This window comes from Ictalurus punctatus, chromosome 20, assembly GCF_001660625.3.
Source record: "Ictalurus punctatus breed USDA103 chromosome 20, Coco_2.0, whole genome shotgun sequence".
In the NCBI taxonomy this organism is placed as follows: Eukaryota; Metazoa; Chordata; class Actinopteri; order Siluriformes; family Ictaluridae; genus Ictalurus; species Ictalurus punctatus.
In genome coordinates, this window is record NC_030435.2 from 23,202,727 (window position 1) to 23,217,293 (window position 14,567).

A 14,567-nucleotide genomic window follows, 5' to 3' on the forward strand; every position below is an offset into this window, starting at 1 on the left:
AAAATTTATTCTTTTTGTATTAGCAATTGTGATAATAAACCTGATCTCAAAATCAAAGTCAAAATGATGGTATTATAAACTCTTAAGAGTTTTAAAAGTTTATGCTTAGACTTAATGAAACTTTTTTTGTTGTTGTTGTTTTTTTTTTTTTACCCAGGCTGCATTTCGTGTCATTTACTTGTCAAAACAATGTCGGACCTTTTCAAGATTTTTCCTGCAAGATCATGAACTTCATCATGAAACAAAATAAAGCATGAAATGCCATGTAGTACTTTAGGGAGGTCGTGTAATTTGGTATCTCTAGTCTATATTCATTTGAAAACAGCATAATCAGCAGTAAACATATATATTTGTGCACAAGTCAAACTGACTACAAGAATGATAAACGCAATACTCACATCCATCCATACGCATGCATCCATGCTTAAAATGAATGAAAGAGAAAAGAGAACACCCACGTGAAAGAGGTAAGACTTGGTGATCCAGGCCCGTGCAAACAGACCTCTCGCCATAGCAGGAACCGTTCATTTCAACCATGTAATCAACCTGCAAAACAAGAAGAGCATCGCAGCTGCAGGGATCACACTTCTCTGCTCACTGCACCGCGTCATCACAGTGTTAATCTCGCTAATATCCTCAACCGAACCATTTCTACTTTGGAATAAATCTCTGTTTTTGGTTTGCACGTCGTGTCTTAAAGCCTCAGCAGCGACCTGGATCACGTTCAGCTCTTACGAAAGTCCCCCAGGCTTCATGATCACCATATGCTGCATTCAAGTGCACAGGGTTTACCCCCTACTTCCGGGTTGGGAGGTTGCGAAGGGATTTTACGACATCTCGAGCTTGAAGCCGGCAGCAAACAAGCTCCGGTTAAAAAAAACAACAACAAAACAATTCATAGCAAGAATAATAACTAGCAAGAATATAAAGATAAATAAAAACGTTGTGGTCGTGTTATATTAATATATCAGAACAAAAACGCGTTTTTTGTGTGGAAAAGATAAAGATATCTGTACTGTTGTATTTAACAGCGGTATTTTACGACATTCTGCGCTTGCAGGCGGCAGCGGACAAGCTCTGGTGAAAAGTGAACTTTTCATAGCAAGAGTATAAAAAGACACACAATGAAGCAGAGTAATGTCGACTCAAGACTGAAGTTTGAAAGAGATTTTGTCTTTTAAAAATTCACCTGTTTTCCACACTACCAGAAAATCCCCTCACATTTGCATGTCATGTTTCATGTTTCATGTTTCATGTTCCTGTCAAAAAATAGCAATGAAAACCAAATGTAGAAATTCCTCAGTTTTTTTTAAAAGAATGAAGCCCCCCCCCCGCAATAATTTACAATTCTGTTGCAGACAGAACCGATCACTATACCATAATCATGAGGGGGAAGAAAATTAAAAACAACATCAACAACCAAAAAACCCCAAAACACCCAGTGTCATGCTGGTATAGGGAAATACTCAAGGACAGAGTAATGTGACGAAGGAGAGTTAATGTTACCAACCCAAAGTTGATTCATTTCCAATAACAGCATGTTCTGTAGTGTTTTAGTCCACACAGAGGATTAGATTAAAGTTACCCAACCGATTCAAGACTAAAGTTTTAAATGTGTAATCTTTAGACTTGTCCCTTTTTCTTTTTCTTTCTTTTTTTTTTTTTAAATACAGTTATAAATAAATAGTGGGAATCCAATCCTGCAGTCAAAACCTCAGTCGTAACCTCTTAATTAATGTCTTTACAAACATTGACATAAATCTATTTATTAAAAACAACAACACAAATTAAACTTTGCAAAACACAAATTTCTTTGTAACAAGAAAATAGGACAATTACTCAGCCATGATTCATTCTTAACTGATTTTTTATTTTTATTTTTTACATTCTTAACTATCTAGTTCATGTTCATATTTATAACCTATACATTTTACATATTAATATGCATATTATATGAATAGTTGTTGAATCTAGCTAACTGTTAGGTCCGAGATTGTTGATGATAGGTGTCAATATTTCAATCTCTATGTCAGTTCAATTTCAGTTTCTATAGCACTTTTAACACAGGACATTGTCACGAAGCAGTTTTACAGATATCCGGATTTAAATATAGACTTAGTTTTATCCCTAACGAGCAAGCCAGAGGCGATGGTGGCAAGGAAAAACCTCCCTGAGACGACATGAGGAACAGACCTTGAGAGGAAGCAGACTCAAAAGCGAACCCATCCTCTTCTGAGTGACAAGGGATCGTGAAAATATAACTCATTAATCTTCTATAATCATATACTACAGAGTTAAGCAGTGCTAAGTGTGTTGGAACGATCTTCATTATAAGCATCAGGGTCATTTAAGCTAGCTTTAAGTCTAAAATGTGCAGGTAAAGTTATCCACTGTATAATGAATGAGATTTGAGTAAGTAAATACAGCCTTAAAATGTCATTATGAATAAAAATATCTGCTTTAATCTCAAAATAAAGTCTACAAAGTATTGACGGAGGTGCCCTGCGATGGATTGGCACTCCGTCCAGGGTGTTCCCCATCCATGCTCCCTAGGAAAGGCTCCAGGTTCCCTGTGACCCTGTAGGATACGCGGTATAGATGGATGGATGGATGGAGCATTGACTGAGGTCTCTTAACAGTTGAGTCCGAATATGTGTGGATCTTGTACATTATGTGTGGAGTCCGAATTTTTATTTATTTATTTATTTATTTCCACCCATGTCCACAAAGCTCCGCCCTCAAAATTTATAGTGGTTCAACTAGAGTTAACATTAGCGAGGACTGTCATGACATAACTTTGAAGCGAACTCGGACATTCAGCTGCTTGAAAGTCCAGTCACAGCTCTATAAACATGCAACTTCTCCTCATAATGATTTATGAGGATGTGAAGGGGTGTTGGGGGCGTGTCTATAAAATGACTGACAAGAGGCCAATCCAAATACAAACAAACCTTCCGGACCGGAAATTCCAAACTTGTTTATTTTCCAGCCACTAGTTCTGAGACAATAGCGTAAACTGTATTGCTTAAAAAAAGTCTACATAATTTTCCACAGTATTTGTACAAGTGTGAAATTAAAAGTAATTCACCACTGCACCTTTAAGTCTCCCCCCCGGCACCGCTACGCTCAAAACTGTTCGTGTTCTTCGCTTGAGGCGGTTGCTAAGAGCTAAACGGAAGAGCCGACCTCTTTCTTTCTTTTTTTTTTTCTTTCTTTTTTTTTAAATTCTTGCGCGAGCATTTTTTTTTCTCCCCCAGACTGACCAATCGCGGAGAAGAACTGCTTCACGAGCGTCGAACACTGACCAATCGCAGAGTGTGAATTTAAGCAAGAGGCGGTGCAAGAGTGGGGGGTGTTTCTTTCCTCCTTCTGTTTTTTTTTTTGTAATCCGAAAACGGGTGGTGAAAAAAAATTTATTCAGAAGAGCACCGCGGACGGTTCGTGCTTTCCCACAATGCATTGTGTCTCAGCGGGAAACCAAAATGGCGAGGCTGAAGAGAGAAAAATACTCGTTTGGTGTATTTTGAAAATCTGCAAGGAGCAGCGAGTTGTTCAGAGAAACCCGGCGGGCGCGAATAAGCCGATAAACCCTGTCGGTTTAATGGTTTTTCCTGTATATGCATCATTTTAAGCGCTGGAAGTGGCCGAATGAGGTAACAGTGGATTTGAATGGGGGAGTGTGTGTGTGTGTGTGTGTGTGTGTGTGTTTGTTTGAGAGAGAGGTGGTATTTCCTTATTTGAAAATAAAAAATACTTTATACCGGAAATGTCACTGTACACTACTCACATTACTACACTTCTAATATTGACACATTGATTAAAATAAATGCAGGCTTTTTAATTCTTTACCTCATAAACAATAACTTACAGCTACACATTAAATGTATTCTGTATTAAATATATCCTTTAACTGTCTTCTTAAACAATGAACCTCATTGTCAGTGGTTTATTATTCTCCTTTCTCTCTCTCAGCTTATTTTTGTAAAAGTGTACAGTCACACTGTGTATTATTCTCTAGTATGTGCACTAACTTAAAAAAAAAAAAAAAACACCACGTATGAATTATTATATTCTCCGTAACGGTTCACACCAATCCATTTTGACAATAAAGGTGGTGATACGGTCTGCTCTGAAACTATTGTAACGGCACGGCTAGTTCATTTGGGTTTGAGATCGAAAGATGTGTGTGTGTATATATGTATATGAGGCAAGAGTTCCGGATGTCAGCTTTTATTTCCTAGTGTTTCAATCAAAATTTTCAGGACGATCCAGAAATCGCTGTATTGGCTATCGCCCGATGTTTTACACGATGCGTCTGACCGGTTTTCCCTCTTTTCTCTGCTTCAGAATGGCTTGCTCGTCTCCCGTAGACAGCTCTCTGGTCTTCATGTTGGTTTATCCTTTTTTAACGACGAATGCAGTCTTTACGGGAGGAAACATTGAGGCTCAAACCATGAGTAGATGTTCAGAGCTGGATATTGTTTCAATCTTAACAGGACAAACCTAGGGAACAAGAAACGCCTGTCCCGGTGTCTGAAATTCCAAAAAAGAAATAGCCGACACGTATAAAATGTTATGAACGACATGATAATGTAACAATTTATTAATTTCAATTTATAATAATAATAATAAAAAAAAAAACGTTCATACAGTTGTCGGGTGATATCTTGTATCGAGTTAAGTTAAGTTAGCCGGGGAAAAAAACACGTATGTAAATATTATAAACCACATATTTACATGATGCAACAATTTATTTATTTGTTTATTTCCTTAAATAAAATGGTTGTACAGTCGGTTGTACTTGCATCGTTTTTTGAAAAAAAAATGTTCACATAAGTGCTTTTATTTATAATATTTCAGTTTTTTCTTTTTCAACCAAAGTTGCTGGATGTTTTTTTAAAAAAACAAACAAACAAACATGCATACAGTATTTTACCATATACATCGATTTCGACCTTAACGGTTGAATAAGTTCTTTAAAAACACTCATGAGGTCTTCAATGCTTTTGTTTTTCTGTTTTTAAGCAGATTACAATAGCTGGATGTTAAAAATGCGTTCGTTCCTGTATGTTTTTTTTGCAAACGTGAGCTAAAACTATTTCCACTGTTATAATCGAAGATTTCACGTATCGTGAGATAATAATAATAATAATAATAATAATAATGTAATTCCGCTTCTTTCCACGTCCCCGTGACGCGGAGTGTTTTACTACATGGTTAATTAATACTTTGTGATTTATAGTTCTTCTCTTCGTCTCTTTTTTTTTTTTTTTCCTCTACAGAGACTCAACGGTCGCAAACAGTCCGAGCTCCCATCGCAAGTCTCCGTCCCATCGTCAAGACGAGTCTCCCGTGTCCTTGTCCAAACTCTCGCTCAGAGATGGGCAGGGCGACACGGAGAAACTCGCAAGCAAGTTCGAGGAGGGCCAGGATGTTTTAGCTCGCTGGTCCGATGGCCTGTTTTATCTGGGGACGATCACCAAGGTAACTCTCAGAGGTTAAAGTGTTCTTAAAACCCCAACAATGACGGCGCTGTAATCGTTTCCTGTTGTATAAGAGGAATAAAAAACGCTTAAAATAACCAAGGTCATCACGACACTTGGTCGTGGATTATGTTCCTATAAAAGCCTAACGCAGTGTTTTATTACTACACTACAGATGTTCTCCAGCGGTTAATAATGTGCCGATAATCTTAATAAATTCACGACCGAGCCGTGTGATGTGTTCTTCCTGCAGATAAACAAACAAAAGCATTGCTGTTTCGTGGTTTTTGAAGATCAGTCGAAATCTTGGGTTCTTTGGAAGGACATTCAGACAGGTGAGCGTGTCTTTTGGGACTAAACCTTAGAGACGCACCGGTTAAATATCGTATTGATTCGAAAACATGCCGTTTACTAGCCTGAGACATTTGCACTTTACAGCTCCGCCTACAATTTTCTACACAACTGCGGAATCGGCGAAATCGCAATCGTGCGCGATTGTTTTGCGCGCTCTTTCGCAGTGGTGTTCGTTGGTAAACGAGACCTTTTAGCTGCACTCTCGAATCGAAAAGCGCTCTGGCTGAACACGTGTCGTGTCTCGGACCGCACCCGCGGAAGATCCGCGATAATTTCACAAAATTGCAAGCTCCTCCCAAAATCGATTTTGCGTTTATTTCTGCAATCGCGAAATCATTAAATCCTGGAGGGACTGATCGTTCGTCCTAAAACTATTAGCGACGTTCGTAGGTCTTGGACGATATAATCCATATAATACCGATATCGTGATGAATGATTACGCGGTACACTTTTCTGCGATATCATCGGTACAGTGATGTATTTTTTTATGTTTTTAATAATTACAGATTGAACGGTACTGAACGGATGACGTAGATCTGACGTAATTGTTTTTTAAAAAAAAACCCAACGTAATCATCTTTGTATTTGTGGACGTCAAAGAAAAGTATCGGCGAACTCCGTTTAACATGTTTTTTGTGTTTTTTTTTGGTTTATTTTACGCTTTGTTAGTTTAATTATATGTCGTGATACGCAGTGCGTATCGTAGAAATGTCCTGAAATATCACGGCATGATTATTATTATTTTTTTGTCAATATCGCCCTATTCTAGATATTTGATATTTGTTATATTAGCGATCATACCGGGAATGTTTATATTTTATATATAACGTTTAGACCTTTGTGCGTCAGGTTACGCGTTCATTAAGATCTCACATCCAAAGAATTCTTCTTTAAGACGTCCAAAGAATCCCCCCCCCCCCCCCCCCCCCCCAGATGTAAGATATAAGATATAAAACATTACGCCGATGATGAACCATTATCTTTTTGAAATTTGTATAGTACGGAGTTGGCTTAATATTAAAATAGAGTTGCGAGTCGTAGCTGAAGCACTGATATGCATGGAAAACCAGCAGCATGTTATCCTCCACACACACACACACACACACTCACTCACTCACTGAGGCACATTATGGAGAGATGATGATGATGGTTGTGTGTTCCAGGGGACAGTGGAGGGGAGATGCTCTGCACCATATGCCAGAATGAAAGCTCAGAACCGCCCAACGAAATAGTCATCTGTGACAAGTGCGGACAAGGTACGGGTGCACACAGGGTCGTGTTTGGTCCGGTACTTTCGGTACCAAAAAGTGTCGACCCGTTACGGTGGTCGAAACGGAGCGGCGATTTATTTTCCTGAAGTGTTTTGTTCCGCTTACGCCGACACGTCACACTTAAAGTTACAGCTTTTTTTTTCTCCGACACTGGAGACTCCTTCAATGAATCAGAATACTTCAGCGAAAGAGCCGTTACCATAGAAACGATAACGTGTACACGGAGAATAAACCTGCGGTTTGAAGCCGCACCGCCGTCACAGCTGCCGCTTTAGAAAATTAATCAACAAGTAGACATCTTGTCTTCGTACACACACACACGCGTGTATATATTTTTATTGATGTTATCGTACAGGATACCACCAGCTCTGCCATGCGCCCGTCATCGATGCCAGCGTGATCGCGTCGGACGATAAATGGCTCTGCCGAGAGTGTGTGTTTGCCACAACAACAAAGGTGAAACTTTTTTTTTTTGCTACTGATGCTGCAAAAGGTTTATTATAGCTCCATACGAGAAGCATGGTACGGTCCGGTCCGATCCGGTTAAAATCTACCGTATGCCGCATGTTGTATGTCCATGATCGTTTCAGAGAGGCGGCGCGCTGAAGAAAGGGCCGAACGCCAAAGCGCTGCAGGAGATGAAGCAGTCGCTGCCCTATTCCCTGGAGGAGCTGGTGTGGGACCAGGGGCATAAAACCAACCTCCAGCAGTGCTACTGTTACTGCGGTGGTCCTGGAGAGTGAGTACACTACACTACATACACACACACACACACACACACACACACACACAAAGTCTAAAGACTACTCATCGCCCATCGAGGGCGTGTTCGTCCATCACGTCCTCGTCCGATGCCGGTGGATGAGAGGAGGAGCTTAGACATTCATAAGCGTGGGCAGGAGCGAAGGCTAACTAGTGGATTGTTTATTTATTTTTTTTCGTTCAAATCATGCAGCACTAAAAAAATAAAATAATAGTTATACCCAAAGCAAACCGTATACACAACATCAAATAACGTAAGAAATCGTTTGAGAGCGACGACGACGAGCTACTTTTTACATCTGTAGACGAAGTTGCCCGAGAGTTCGTCCGCCATTTATGCATGTATTTATTTACTTATTTATTTATTTTCAAGCTGAGAGGCTTCAGAAAGCTCGACGTCATTTCCCAGTAAGGGAACACGGTTTACGTCGACGCTCCCCGGGTTTTTGCGGTGCATCGTGGGATTTTTCAGGGAGCGAACGTTCCAGTGCTCTGGAAGGATTTTTACGATTGAGGCCGAGGTCAAGATGGCCGACGGCCTGATCAGCGCCCCGACTACTGAACTGGGGAGCCGTAAGTGTGTGTCACGTCTTCAGTCGCCACTCCGTGTGTTTTCTCCTCCTCAGGTGGTATCTGAAAATGCTGCAGTGTAACAGGTGTAAGCAGTGGTTTCACGAAGCGTGCATCCAGTGTTTACAGAGGCCCATGCTCAACGGAGACAGGTACATAATATATTTTTAAAATTAAAAAAGGTTAAGTTTTTAGTGATTATTATATATATATATATATTTTTTTTTTTTTTGAGCCCAAGCAAATCCTAAATTTGTTTTTGTTTATTTTTTCCTTCCCGTGCAGGTTTTATCAGTTTATTTGTTCAGTTTGCAGTAGTGGACCAGAATACCTCAAGCGACTGCCTCTGAGATGGTGAGCTTCAGGACAGGAGTTTTACATTCACACTAAATATGCTTTAAGCGATCAATTTTACAAGTCCGTCCGCTTTTCGCTTCGTTCCCCGCCCCCTTTGTGTATCTACAGGGTAGATGTTGCACACCTCAGCCTCTACAATCTGAGTGTCATTCACAAAAAGAAGTATTTTGACTCCGAGCTCGAGCTCATGGCTTTTATTAACGAGAACTGGGACAGGCTTCAGCTCGGCGAGGTACGTCTCGTCTCGTCTCGTCCCGTCTCGCGTGATGTAATAGAACGTCTGTATTCAGCACCACTTCTTCACGTCGTCTTGTGTTCCCTCCCCAGCTCACAGACACCCCCAGGTCGGAGCGGTATGAAAGAATTCTGGAAGCACTTAATAGCAACCCGACCATGTGAGTCCGTATACAGAACCGATCATCTATAGTGTGTATATATGACGTGTGTTGGGTCAGCGTGACGAGGCGTTGGGTTTCAGGTTCATGTCCGGGAAGGAGATCAAGAAGAAGAAACACCTGTTCGGTTTACGGATCCGCTTCCCTCCGGGCCCTCAGAACTCGGAACCGCCGTGGGACAGGGAACAGGAAAAAGCCTCGCATGAGATTAAGATTAAGGGAAGGAAGTCCATGAAGCCTCCTCATCCACACGGGTAAAGATCGTCGCCGTCTTCGTCCTGGCGAGAGACAAGTCGTAGCGTGTAGTTTGTGATCACACTGTAAAGCTCAGAACTGAGAGACTGTCGTTTTTGTCTCGTTCAGCACGGTCACTAACGGAGCGGTGAAGAAAGGGAAGAGGAAGCATCGCGCTCACTCCTTGGAGACGCTGGCCAAGCTGAGACGATCAGAAGAGCTTCTGGCACAGGTGAGGATCGACCGCGTCCCTCCGTCTAGACCGCGTCCCTCCGTCTAGACCGCGTCCCTCCGTCTAGACCGCGTCCCGCCGTCTAGACCGCGTCCCGCCGTCTAGACCGCGTCCCGCCGTCTAGACCGCGTCCTAGCTTATAGACTTTAAAGACAGGAAAATAATCCATTTCTACAAATGCACTCATTTTGCTTAAAAGGCGTTCTGGATTATTTCTCTGGATTATTTCTTTTCTCTGTTTCCATCTCTCTCTCTCTTTTTCTCTGTTTCTCTCACTCTATTTCTCTCTCTTTTTCTCTGTTTCTGTCTCACACTCTCTTTCTGTCTCACTCTTTATCTGTTTCTCTCTCTCTCACTCTCTATTTCTCTCTCTCTTTCTTTTCTCTCTCACTCTCTATTTCTGTCTCTCTTTCTCTCTCTCTCTCTCTCTCTCTCTCTCTCTCTCTCTCTATTTCTGTCTCTCTCTCTGTTTCTCTCACTCTCTTTCTCACTCCAGTCAGAGTGGAGTTTTGCAGATTGTAATTTGAGCGAATAGTGAGAGGAGGGAGGGAGTAGGCGTGGCCTGACTTGCCTAAAGTTTAACAATAACAAAAAAGCAAACAAACACCCAGCTGCTTTGTTTGTTTTGATTAATGCCGCGTTACAGCTACGAGGTTGTTTAGTCAGAGAGGAAATGAAAATACTGCGACGTTCCCGAGCCGTTGCGAGTCGCCCGACGATCCCGTAGCAGTAAATTAATTTATTTTCACGGTGGAATTTGAACTAATGAAGTGCGTTTGGGCTGGGGTCCCCCCCCCCCCCCCCCCCCCCCCCCCCTTCATTTTTTGCCCCCTCCTGGGCAAGAGTAAATCGAATGATTCTTTCTGGCTCTGTTCGCGCTTGGTGTGTGTAATTTTAACAGGTTTGCGTCTCTCTTGTAAATGCTTTTGTGGTTTTTATTTATTTATTTATTTATTTATTTATTTAGAAACGTAAACAAGGGCTTTGTAATTGTCATATCAGTTATATTTTTTTCTGTTTTGTTTTCTTTTTGGTCCAAATGAAATGAAACCTTCTGAAAAGAATTAAACGATGTTTCTTTGACATTTCTCTTCACCTACCCCCCGTAGAATCACATGAAGTTCCCGACCGCAGAGAACAACTCCCTGGAGGTGACGGCGTGTAAAAGGTAGTCTGTATTTCTCGCTCGGAGATGAAATAACGCCGTGCTCGATGTCACTGTAACGCATGTCGTGTCGTGCTTGTTTCCCGATCAGCATCAAAGCCGAAAAGTCCGCGCCGTCATCGAGTACCTCGGACGCCGACTCCGTTAGTGCCACCACTATGAGCGAAACTACCTCAACCAGCGTATCCAGGTACTGTTCCCTTCATCTCGGCTTTACGATCTTCCAAAAATGTCCGAACTACGGCGCGATCGGCGGTTACGCCCTCGTTAGGCAGTTCTGGAAGGTTCCTAGTTTGAGTCTCCAGGACCGAACCTGGAAAGGAACTTGATCCAAGATGGCGGCTCCTGAGAGATTCAGATAGGTACGATAAAGCCACGGATCGTTGATTCTGATTGGAGAGAAACGGTGTGGATTACTTCTCTATAACAGCAGCTCTGACCGTAGCGCTTTAGGTTTGTTAATGTTAACGCGCTCGTCCTGATACGTTACCGTTTCTATAGTAACCGCTCGTTCACGGGGACTCGTGTTCCGTAACGTCTACGTGAAGGAGTCTCCAGCGCCGGCGTTTTGTAACATTCTGAACTTCTGACTATTTATAGATAGCAGCTTTAAATGGATAAAAAGTACGACTCGTCTGTTGTTTTTTTTTAACGTTGTTCGCGCTGATGAATTTCTGTGGCGGAATAAGATGAATAAAACCGCAGCTTCACGTGCGGTCACTCTAACTCCTCGTCGCTGATTATTTTCCTAAAACAGCATTTCTTGCGTTTCTTTTTTTTCTCCACATGCTGTTTTTTCTTTCCTCCGCTAGTCTGAGCAGCTCCAGCAGGGCTCCGGTGCCTCAGCCCCCGGTGAAAAGGGGACGAGGACGTCCGAGACGTGCGCTGCAGCCCCCCAACCCTGAGATTCCTCCTCCTCCTCCTCCGCAGCCCGAGCCCACGCCTGCTCCCGCTCCCACGCTCACACCCACACCGCTCTCCCGCTTCCCCCCCACCTCCATCACACAGGGCCTGGACTCAAGCGCTCAGCTCAGCCTCCTCAGGAGCTCCATCAGCAGCTACTTCGGCGCGGCCGGGCGCATGGCGTGCGGGGAAAAGTACCGTGTCCTGGCGCGCCGCGTCACCGACGACGGCAAAGTGCAGTACCTGGTGGAGTGGGAGGGCGTCACTGCCTCCTGAGCCTCCACACTCGCGCACACACACTTCAGAACTGTGCTATTTGGTACGGTGAGATAAGAAGTGTTTGTGTTCGTTTTTGTTGCGGAAAGTAATGTGCCATTCAGTTTCACACTCTTCAGCTCCTTTACTAACGCTAGAGTCCTTCTGGTTGAAGGTTAAAGAGAGCGAGAACGATTAAACCGTGCCTCTTCTTTTTAATTTTTTACATTAAAACAAAACTGCCTTGTAGGTTGTAGATGTCACACGGGGCCCCATATCAGACACCTGACCGGAGTCGGTGTTTCAGTATTTCGACACGCCCTCGTCTAACCTCCTGTAACGCCTCAAAGGGACCTCTAACCGTACGTTCAGGCTAGGAGGAGAGAAAGTCGGTGGCGTCGCTTGTAGGTTGTATCTTGTGGGCGTGGCCTGTCTGACTTGGTGAAAAGAAAGCCTAACTCGTCGCACGCAAATGAAATAACGCACTAATCGCTGTAAAATCTGTCGTTTTAATTCGCATACGATAACGTCCGCTTCGTACTAGCTCCCTTTTCAGATTACGTCGGCAAAGTACGCCCGGCGGTCTCTGCGGTCTTCTGTCCTTCCCTCCATCCGAGCGTTTGTTTTTCTCCGTAACGTCTCTGTACACGTTTAAATTAACGACAGGCCGTGTGCGAAAAAACGCAGTTCTTCCAAACAGTCGACAAGGTAAACATGGAACGTATTTTAACGTAGGAGCTAAAGGTCACGAGGCGGGAGAAACGTCCGACCGCGCTCACGTCTCTTAAGATGGCCGACGTCGGCGGAGGTCGACGAGGGCGTGTCCGAAACGCGTTTAATGTAAACGTTTCACCACGAGGTTAAAAACGCGTCTCGGTTATACGCCGTGCTACTGACGTGCAGGGACCCGAAAAAAAAAAAAAAATCAAATAAATCCAATGCTGTATGCTGCTGCAGGTTTAACGTATTGTTTTGTTTTATATATATAATTTTTCTTCAGTCTTTGGTTATTTTTCAGAACAGCTTTCATTTCAATAAGGCACTTTTTTAAAAAAACAAAACTTTTTTCTTTTCTTTTTTTTTTTCCATTAAAATATACCTTAAAATTTCACGCAACTCGGATTGCACATTAGTTCGTCGTATTGTTTATCCAGGTTACATTTAGACAGAAAATCTCCGAGGCGAATTGTTTGAAAGTATTAACAGCATTAATATGGGGGCGGGGTTTTAGATTGAGGGGTGGGGTTTTAGATCGAGGGGCGGGGTTTTAGATTGAGGGCTTGGTTACTGAGAGCCGTTTTTTTTTGTGTGTGTGTGTTTTTTTTTTTTTCTCTCTGGTTTATTTCCGAGATTTATTTTAAATTTTTTCCCCCGACGTTTGACGATTTTTCACACGTAGACTGAAACCCGTCAGACGAAGCTCCCTTCGCGTTGCATACGGAGTCGTGAACTTTCCCGGACTTGCTGTTGCGTGTCATTTTGTTCGACGTAAAGTATGCACACTATCTAGAAGCTCAAGGATCTTTAAATTTATTTTTTTTTGTACTGACTTTGGTTTCCTGTGCCGTTTCATTTTCATCCTATGCAACACGATTTTCAAAAGATTTGTGATTTTTGTTTTTGTTTCATTCATCTCCTTCAGGAAAATAAAACAGCAATATTTTTTTTCCCTTACAGTTCTCTCAGGCTTTTTTTTTTTTTTTTTAAGGTCTCTGTGCTATTTATTGCTTCGGGGGGGGGGCTGTACATTTAACGAGATGGATTTCAGTTCGATCCGTAAGCTTTCCCATCACTGTGTACGTGGGATGTATTAAAGTAAAACACCACCCTGGACGACCTGCGTGTTTAACCTTCGTATAAAATTAACGCGTGACCTCGAGGCGGCGTCCGAGATCTGCTTCGTAATGGACCCGTCGGTTCATTTTTACTTTCCTACGTTACCCACAATGCCGTGCTGATAGCGGCGCAGTTGGAAGCTACATCTCTAGTTAAGTGAGAGCGATGCAGCAGCGCTTTAGTACTTTACTCTGTCTAGCTCTCGCAGAAATAACGCAAATACAACACCAATCAACGAATTGGCAGCAGAATCACTAAACCCCTCACGAATATTACGATATAAACACATTCAGTGTGTACAGGGTGGAGTTTTTCTTTAATAAACCTGGCGTAATCCATAGGAATCCTGTAGCGCAGGGGTAGGAGTGCTATATTATCAGCACACGCCTGTTTTGTTTCTCGTGTAGCATTAATTGCTGGATTTCTGAGACGTCTTGTTCAGTTTCAGACTGTATTTTTGTTTCTATAGTGATTGCCCTAAATAAAAAGTGTGCTTGACCCACTCATCTCTGAGCGCTGACCGTATTGGCACAGGTTTTTGGTTTAAGGCAAGCTTTTTTTGTTTGTTTGTTTTTTATCTCAACACTGATACCTCTTTTATTTCAGTATAACATGTGTATGAAATGTTTCTTACTTGCTGTACCAGTACTACATCCATACAGCTTTGCTTTGTTTTTTATTTTATTTTAATTTTTTTACTGGCTTTGAGCAGGCTTCTGTAGCCAAAGAATAAATTCATCAAATTAAAAT

At 42.3% G+C, this 14,567-nt stretch overlaps 2 protein-coding genes across 2 annotated transcripts in view; one reads left to right on the forward strand and one right to left on the reverse strand.

The window, feature by feature from the left end:
• Positions 1–808, reverse strand: part of dipk1aa (divergent protein kinase domain 1Aa) — a 12,175-nt gene extending 11,367 nt beyond the window's left edge. The window contains exon 1 of the mRNA XM_017496131.3: positions 459–808. Coding sequence (XP_017351620.1) covers positions 459–512 — 54 coding nt within the window. The 5' untranslated portion in view covers positions 513–808. The remainder of the gene's footprint in view (positions 1–458) is intronic.
• Positions 809–3,448: 2,640 nt separating this feature from the next.
• Positions 3,449–13,213, forward strand: mtf2 (metal response element binding transcription factor 2). Its single transcript, XM_017495484.3, has 15 exons — positions 3,449–3,653; positions 5,283–5,484; positions 5,737–5,818; positions 7,001–7,093; positions 7,464–7,564; positions 7,699–7,847; positions 8,497–8,592; positions 8,726–8,794; positions 8,906–9,029; positions 9,125–9,192; positions 9,276–9,446; positions 9,556–9,658; positions 10,768–10,826; positions 10,915–11,013; positions 11,636–13,213. Exons 1-15 carry the CDS (start codon positions 3,649–3,651, stop codon positions 12,000–12,002), a joined length of 1,788 nt encoding a protein of 595 aa, XP_017350973.1. The 5' UTR covers positions 3,449–3,648; the 3' UTR covers positions 12,003–13,213.
• The last annotated feature ends 1,354 nt before the right edge of the window (positions 13,214–14,567 follow it).

Coding starts and splice junctions, on each gene's coding strand:
- mtf2 (XM_017495484.3), top strand. Junction 5,819..7,000: donor TTGGAAGGACATTCAGACAG/GTGAGCGTGTCT, acceptor TGTGTGTTCCAG/GGGACAGTGGAGGGGAGATG. Junction 8,795..8,905: donor AAGCGACTGCCTCTGAGATG/GTGAGCTTCAGG, acceptor GTGTATCTACAG/GGTAGATGTTGCACACCTCA.